Below are 8,137 nucleotides of genomic sequence, written 5' to 3' on the forward strand. Positions count from 1 at the left end.
CCAGCTCTCTTCAACTGAAGGTGCGGTACTATTAATATCAGTGTAACTCTCAAAGGCGAGACAACTCCCTGCATTTCCTTGCTATTCTTATAGGATTCAAGTGGGTAGGCCACTACAAATCCTATTCCCATGTTTACAAAATCCTATGAATCAAAGAGGCTCGAAGAGTTCAAAGTGTCCATCACAACCGACCGTATAGACCTCTACACTGCAAATGTCCCTGCCCATCTTCACTACAAGGAACATACTATACTACTATCATACTCTCCTCCGTTCCAAAATATATGTCTTGGTGGAGATTTCCACTATGGATCACATACAGATGTATCCAGATACATTTTAGAGTGTAGATTCACTCATTTTGCTCCATATGTAGTCCATGGTGGAATCTATACAAATACTTGTATTTAGGAACGGAGAGAGTACTTATTAAATAAGAACGGAAGAGGAACATGCTAAAGAAGAGCAATCAGATTTTGGATAATAAAATGTTTGTTGCGTAGTGCCCACACATGATGAACCAGAGCGCATTAAGAAAGCAACTCCCTGTTGTCTCTCTATATGTGGTGCACGTGCTTTTTCGAAAATAAAGTAGGAACATTAGCCGACCAATTAAATGTTATCTGTTTTAGTAATATCAGCATCATATCAGATTCGTACTTGAGCAACAAGTTTGGAATTATGAGTGGCACATTGTTTAGCATGATGGATTCAGGAGCAATGCTAAGCAGGTACGATGATGGTACCTTAATATAAAGACATGTCTGCATGCAAGTCGCGTGACTTTTGTCATTTGGGTCAGTCGACCATTTCAGGCGGTTGGGTGAAGATCCTACGTCTCCTAACCCTTCTTCTTCCTCGTCTCTAATTCTTCCCATACAGAACACCGCATGGGCCGCCGGCCGGACCACCGGCCCCCATCACATGTGTTCCTCCGCCACCCCCGCCCCCACCCGTGTCGAGTTTTCTTCATTCGGCGGGGCCCCACCACCGCCCCCCACAACCACCATCCCCACCCGAGTCCCTTCGTTCGCACCGGCGAACTCCTGCGAGCGCTGAAAAATCGACTGACCCAATTTTGAAATTTAGTCTACTGTGATTTAACTAGTGTGGAATATAAAAGAGGAAAACCATACGCATTGGGAGTATAGTGTTGAGCGTGCCATGGAGGATCTGAAGGTGCAAACTGGACAAAGGCAACTTCGCAACCAATGTTTGCTTTCAACTAGCAAGTAAGTGATGGACAAGAAATCAGAGTAAAGCAGTGGCGATCTATTTTCTTGCTGCCATAAATAAGTTGAGAAGATACGAAAGAGTACCGCCTCTAGTGCGGCGCCATGTATGCATCTGCTGAGAATTTGACGGTGCTACAGTAGCGATGGTTGTCGGCGGCGTGGAAGCAGATCTAGGAGGGTAGACAGTGGCGGCGGGGCGCGGTGGATGAGACGGTCGTAGGAGCGGCACCAACAAGGTGGATGACGGCGGGGATGAAGCGAGGGGACGAGATGCAAGGATCCCAGTCCGAAGCCGTGGATGAGAGAGGTCGATCTCTTGTAATGGACGGCGGCGTCAGGGTATCAGCTCCGACATGGTGGAGGAGGACGGCGGTAGATGGGGTGGCGGACGGAGGAGGCTGGGGTGGAGAGGGTGTTTTGGCGCCCACGAAGTACGAATGGGGAAATGTAGGTGGAGAGGAAGGGGGGAACCATGTCTTCAGGGCGCGCTTGTCTCAAATGCGAGGAAATTTACAAACTTAGCCCCCGTTTCAAATTTCCTACATCACAGTAATATTAGTCGGTTGGGGATAGGACGGTAATCTCTCATACACCGAATATTTGCCTACGAGAGTTTGTTTTTGGCGCCCATCGTGTATGAATCTGGGAGGGAGTCGATTTCGGCCAAGGACACACTGTGTTTTGGTGCCCACCGTGCATGAATCCGGGTGAGAGGTGGTTATGTCACGTTTGAGTGAAATTACAAACCTACACCTATCGAAACCTAAAGAAATCGAGAAGATAGGCTTTGCGTGGCAGGGATAGGTAGTAGTAATTTCCATCTCGCTGATTTTGGTTTCGGGCGGTTACTGCGACTTTCCCCGCTTCATTCAAATTTTGCAGAGTGCACGTTTAACGTGCCAACTCAATTCGAATCCCGTTTGTATTCTATTTTTTCGGGCGGGATCCATTTTCAATTGGAATAAAATTCTATATACATCATTTTTTATATATACTTTCAAAAGCACAACAAAGAATTCTGCTCCTTTATATGTATAATATGATTTACAAATACAATGATCTCAAAATCATAAGGTTGAATTCGAAAAATTAAACCAAATTACGTTCTATTAAAATGTATGGATCAATAATATCTACATATTAAATAACATAGATGCGCGTGAATTCATATGAGTATGCATGTTTGATAGATCAATTTTGGTTCGAGTATGGATTACATGTATCATCATCTCAAATTCAAATATTTTAATCCCTTTTATGTTCACTCCTTTCACGCCCATCTCTCTCGCATGCATGCTCCTTCATGTAGCTATCACTCTCTTTTCTCCAGCTCACCCGCACGCTCACTTCATGTTTCTCCTATCCACGCAAACATGGTCTCTCGGCGTCTCCCTTGAGAAGTGTCACACTCTCCCTATCATTATACATTACACGGTCTTCATTATCTCTCACGTCTCTACCGTTCTCTCGTATCACTAGGTACCTAAGCTTTCTTTTTCACCACCACACACACAGTCTCCACTCGTCCTTCACTTTGTCTTTCTCTCTATGGGATTCTCTCACACACCCTATATGTCTCTAGATATGAATCATACCACTAAAATTACTCTCTCTCTCTCTCTCTGTCTCTCTCCTGTAGACAAAACATTTGTTGCGGTCTCCTTTTCGTCTCCATCCCAGACTGACATTATTCATTTGTTTACCGATCAGACAAAATCCCCCCCTCTCTCTCTCTCACACACACACAACTCCTTCTTCCACTTCCCTTCCTGACTACCGCCTCTCTCTCACACACAAAACTCTCGCTTTCGCACCCCAACTCATATTTCTCTCACAAACATTTATCGACTAGCCTCTAGATAGGTTTATACACCCGCACACTCATGCTTCCACTATCACATACATGTCTCTCTCCCGCTCCTTGTATCTATGTAGATTTTTCTTCCCTTCTTGAGACACACCCTCTCGATCTTGCACACACACACTATCGCCTTATTTTAAGCTGATACCTCTTGCACACACACTCTTTGTGTCTTTGTCACACATGCACTCCGTCCTCCTCCTCTCTCCCTCTCTCTCACACACACATGGGCTTTTTGCAACAACAAGCAAGATGCCCATGCGTTGCACGGAACATCAAGATGCATTTGTATGAGTAGTTTATCTTGTGGGAGAAAATGATGAACAAGGGAAGGCCTTATTTGCAAGTGTGGAGAGGGGTGTGGGTATCTTTTTGAAAAATTGCCATAGTTTCCTTCCTATCCTTCAGATATAGATCGGACAGCCTATATTGCAGGATATGCAGGCACACGATCATCACCGACTATGTTTTTTATAAGAGTAGGGATAAAAAAACAGAGTTGGTGATGATGGTGGGCCTGCCATCCTGCAATATAGGCCGTCCGATTTATATTTGACGGATAGGAAGGAAACTATGGCAATTACCCGCACTCCTCTCCACATTTGCAGATAAGGCCTTCCCTCGTTCATCCTTTTCTCCCACAAGATCTTGATGTTCCGTGCAACGCATAGGCATCTTGCTAGTAAGAGTAGAAATTAGACACATACCACTTCTCGAATCTTGAAACCAACAACGTTCCTCCCTTATCTCATCAAAAACGCCAAAGGGTTATATTTTGAGTGAAACATAACATATTTTTTTGTGATATACGTATTTCAAAACTAGACTTTTTTCTATCAAATCGGTGAATATGTATTAATCTACTCTGATCATGTGGCAACGCATTGGCACATTGCTAGTAGTTTTTATAATTTTTTGGACACCAGACAAACGGTGGAGTACATATACGAAGAGAAGAGGAGCACGCATACAGTCGGTCTCTCGCTGTCTCGCACACATGAGTGTTACGTAAAGGAAACGTTAACAAATAAACCCTAAAACCCTAGGTGCACGATTGCTGCATTCACGGGTACCGGGTACGTGGTGGAGCGCACCTTTGTAGGAATAGTCAGCTCACGTGATAACTTGATCCGTAGGAGTTGATGGTGGGGACCACAAGTGAACGACTTGGAGGCGGTGGCTCGCCAGTTGCCACAGATCGAGTAGCCATGTTTAAAATATCATTTTTAGCGGGGTTAAGAGTTCTGATTTTCAATGGCGCGTTATAAGTACTAAGTAGTTTTTAGAATGATTGGTATGGAGCGAAAATGGAATTCATAGTACTACGTACCTCCTTGGCGTATGGTTGTATGGGTTTATGTTGCGAGATGTTGAACTTGGTAGTTCTAGGGCAAATACTATGGTTTAGATTTAGATGTTGGTGTTCAGTAATGGAAATCGGAAGGGGGAAACCATTCTTTGATTAAAAAAACTACTACCTCCGTTCTGGTTTACTAGTCCCCATCGTATTTTGGGTCAAAGTTTGTCCACGAATTTTACTTGTAAAATGTGAAAGGAAAACGAGATTTTGTTATACCCAAACAAAAACGGACTAGAGGGAGTGATTGCTCTGACACGGACGCGACCTCTCATAGCGCAGGCATTGAACCGGCGTGCTGGCCAAGAGGGCCCCACTCGCTGCAGGCCCGGCTAAACACGCCTCCTCACCGATGGCAACCGGCTTCAGACTGCCCCGCCTGCCTTCATTGAATCTGCGCGTGTGCCGGAAACACGTCCTTCTGCGAGCTGGCCGGCATTTTAGAACACAAAAATGACCAAAATATAATTCATTACGCATGGTCTTGACTTGTTGTGCTAGCACTGGTAGCAGGAACTAGAGGTTTTTCTTTATTCATAACTCTCCTCAAATTTTTTTTGGCTTTGAAGTGAATCATGGTTGTGGACATTATGTATGAATGAGCAGATATCTGTGAACATGAGTTTGATGTGGAAGTTGAACTTGGAATGTCGGACTTGCGCGTGAACTATACCATGTCTAATGCTTCGTCTGTTATTGTTTGGAAAGTAATTTCTGTTATCACATGACCCGAAAAAAATATTTTGTGCCACATTAGTAGATGCACAGACATCACAACAGGCATGCTGACTGGATAAACATTTGAACCTACCTACTATGAAGGAAATTTTGTATTGACAACAGTTTTAGATAGCAGGAGACGCCTAGCCTACTGTGCCTCTGCTAGCTTAATTCTGGCTTCTTCCATCTCTTCTTTGGCATGGATGAAGAGAGCATCTGATTGCTCTTTTCGCTTCTTCAGGAACTCAGCTACATTCTCAAGGGCTGCTGCACGCTTTCTTTCAGCCTTTACTAGAGCCACGAGGACACGAATAGCTGACGACTCCACCCGGCTTGTGTGTAATCCAGCATCATCTGGGAATTTGCACCTTGTGTCTAATCCAGCATCATTAGGGAACTGGCACCTTGTGTGTAATCCAGCCTCATTTTGGCAACATGATGTCGAGGATGACCATACTTCCCTCCTCACAGGAACTGCATCCTGACATGAAGTTACTTCTTTTTTAGATCAATACCAGCAACCCAGATCCATTTAGTAGAAGCCAGATAAACAGAACTGGGAGAAGTGAAATCAAAAGGAAAAAAATATATAAACAGACTACAAGGTGAGTACACCCACTTCCTACATCAAGCTAAAAACGAAAGAATTAGGACGGTTAAGACTCTTCTCATTACACATCGAAGAACACGAGGCTTAAGAGAAACAGAAACTACAACATATACACATCGAAGAACATGAGGCTAAACGAAAGTAATTGAAAGGGTGTTACTTACCAAAGCTCATTTTATAGGTTCGGTGCAGCTCCTCTTTAACTTGCCACGCTCCTTGAAGATGTCCCCAATATCTCGTGTTTGGTCTTCATTGCTCCTCTGGATGTTCGCACTCGTGGTTGTAAAATCTCAACATGGCAAGAAAAATATACTACTACTAATACTCGCGCATCTTGTGGGCAACATTAAAGCACTCGTCTGCCATGTTAGAGAATCTCCAACAGAATCGCAACACGCGGCACTTTAAAAAAGTGTTTACAGTGTTGAGATCGAGAAGTAGAGATAGAGAGTAGAGAGTAGAGGATAGTTCTCAGGATAGATAGATAAAAAATAGATTATTCAAGTACCCTCATCGTCCGACTCCTCCTCGATGATGTCCTCCTCCGATGTTTGACTGTAGGCGTGAAGATACCGATCGTCGTTGGATTCCCAAGGCGACGCTGCTCCTAGCCTCATGTTGAATTGAGCGTCCGCTTTTCGCCTACGCTTGTCCTCGCGATAGGCGGCTCGCTCCGCCCTCCTCTTATCCCTCTCCGCCGTCCTTTGCACGTAGAACTCGTGCTTGTTGATGATGTCCTACGGGAAGTGTTGGTGCCATAGTGCCATGGCTTCCTCGTCCATCTCGGCGATGCCGAGACGGTGCTCGCGCCTCTGGTCGTCGTGACGATCCTCGTCGGTGATAAGCCGCGGTAGAGGCGTGAGATCCTGTGCCCGCTCCCGCGTCGGCACGTTGGGGAAGTTCAATGTTCTATGAGGCCACCGGAAGCGCCACGCCGCCGCGTCGTACGTGCGGGTGGCCTCGTTGGCAGTGTCGAAATTGCCGAGGCCGAGGCGCATCCCGCGGAACCGGATCTCGGCGGAGAAGCCGCCGGAGGGACGCGCGCGGACGCCGCGGCATCCCCCAGTTTCCCGACGATGCAACGGCATGGTGGCGCGGCGGCGGCGAGGCGAGAAAGAGCGGGGAGAGAGCGGTGGCGAGGCACAGAGCGGGGAGAGAGCGGTGGCAACGAACAGAGCGGTGGGAGGGCGTTGGAATTTATAAAGCGCGCCGGACGCCGCGCGCCAAAACTAGCGCATGCCCGGCCGGTTTTTCCCACGCGCGCAATCCTTTCCTGACGTCTCTGCTATCTCTGCTATTATATTTATTTTATATTCAATATTTATCTCTAATTCTCTACTCTCTACTTTTTTTCTTTTCTTATAAAAAAACAGAGTTGGTGATGATGTTGTGCCTGCCATCCTGCAATATAGGCCGTCCGATTTATATCTGACAGATGGGAAGGAAACAATGGCAATTTTGCAAAAAGATACCCACACCCCTCTCGAGATTTGTAAATAAGGCCTTCCCTCATTCATCCTTTTCTCCCACAAGATAAACTACTCATACAAATGCATCTTGATGCGTGCAATGCATGGGCATCTTGCTAGTTCTAAAAAACTTTCCATCATTTGCCACACTACTGGTTGCAGACGAAAAACCTACCCAAGCACAGCGTGATACAGGAGCGACAAACAATTACAAGCTTATATTCTGTTGGACAATGGAGGCTATAACCAATTAAATTTACAGGAATAATAGTACCCAGGAAATTTGAAGGGTAGGTATGAACAAAATTGGAACTGCACATGTACTGCTAAGTGATTCAATACACACATTACCAATCGAGGAGGAGAACGATGGTCATGGTGGCCTCTGTGAGTCATGGTCGGCAACGGGAGTCAGTTCATTGTCCATGACGGTGGTGCCTCTGCGCTTGGCGTCGGCTTCCGGGAAGCAGATCCGAGACCGTGGAAGACGGTGCCAAGGAAGAGGCTCCGTGTATGACGACGACAGTGGACCTGCTCTAGTGCGGAGTACGAGGTCATCGATGAGGCATATGCGCTACGGTGGATGAGTGCGCCGATGTAGAAGGGGAGGAGCACGAAGGTTGCGGTGGGGATAGAAAATGGGGAGTATTCAGGTGTACTACTCTGGGTGCCGGGGTGGGGTTGGCTGGGCAGGGTGAACCTGAAGTTACGAAAACAGCCCCTACCAACCGTCACCCTAGGCCTGTTCCAAAGGCTATGATGGTAACTTCCCACTGCTCGAATCAGGGTCGCGGGAGATTTTCCCGCCGACCTCAAAATTTTGTGACACTAAACTCCCCGTGTGGCGTGTTGGGTGATTCGGCTAAGCAACTAGTGAGTAGTACT

General features: G+C 46.2%; 1 protein-coding gene across 1 annotated transcript; it reads right to left on the reverse strand.

The window, feature by feature from the left end:
* Positions 1–6,520: 6,520 nt before the first annotated feature.
* Positions 6,521–6,871, reverse strand: LOC147985613 (ethylene-responsive transcription factor ERF071-like). The gene has a single exon (XM_087541658.1). The coding sequence runs from the start codon at positions 6,869–6,871 to the stop codon at positions 6,521–6,523; it is 351 nt and encodes a 116-aa protein (XP_087397784.1).
* Between the last annotated feature and the right edge of the window lie 1,266 nt (positions 6,872–8,137).

Source organism: Triticum urartu, chromosome 2A (assembly GCF_056163025.1).
Source record: "Triticum urartu cultivar PI428250 chromosome 2A, HENAU_Tu73, whole genome shotgun sequence".
Lineage (NCBI taxonomy): Eukaryota > Viridiplantae > Streptophyta > Magnoliopsida > Poales > Poaceae > Triticum > Triticum urartu.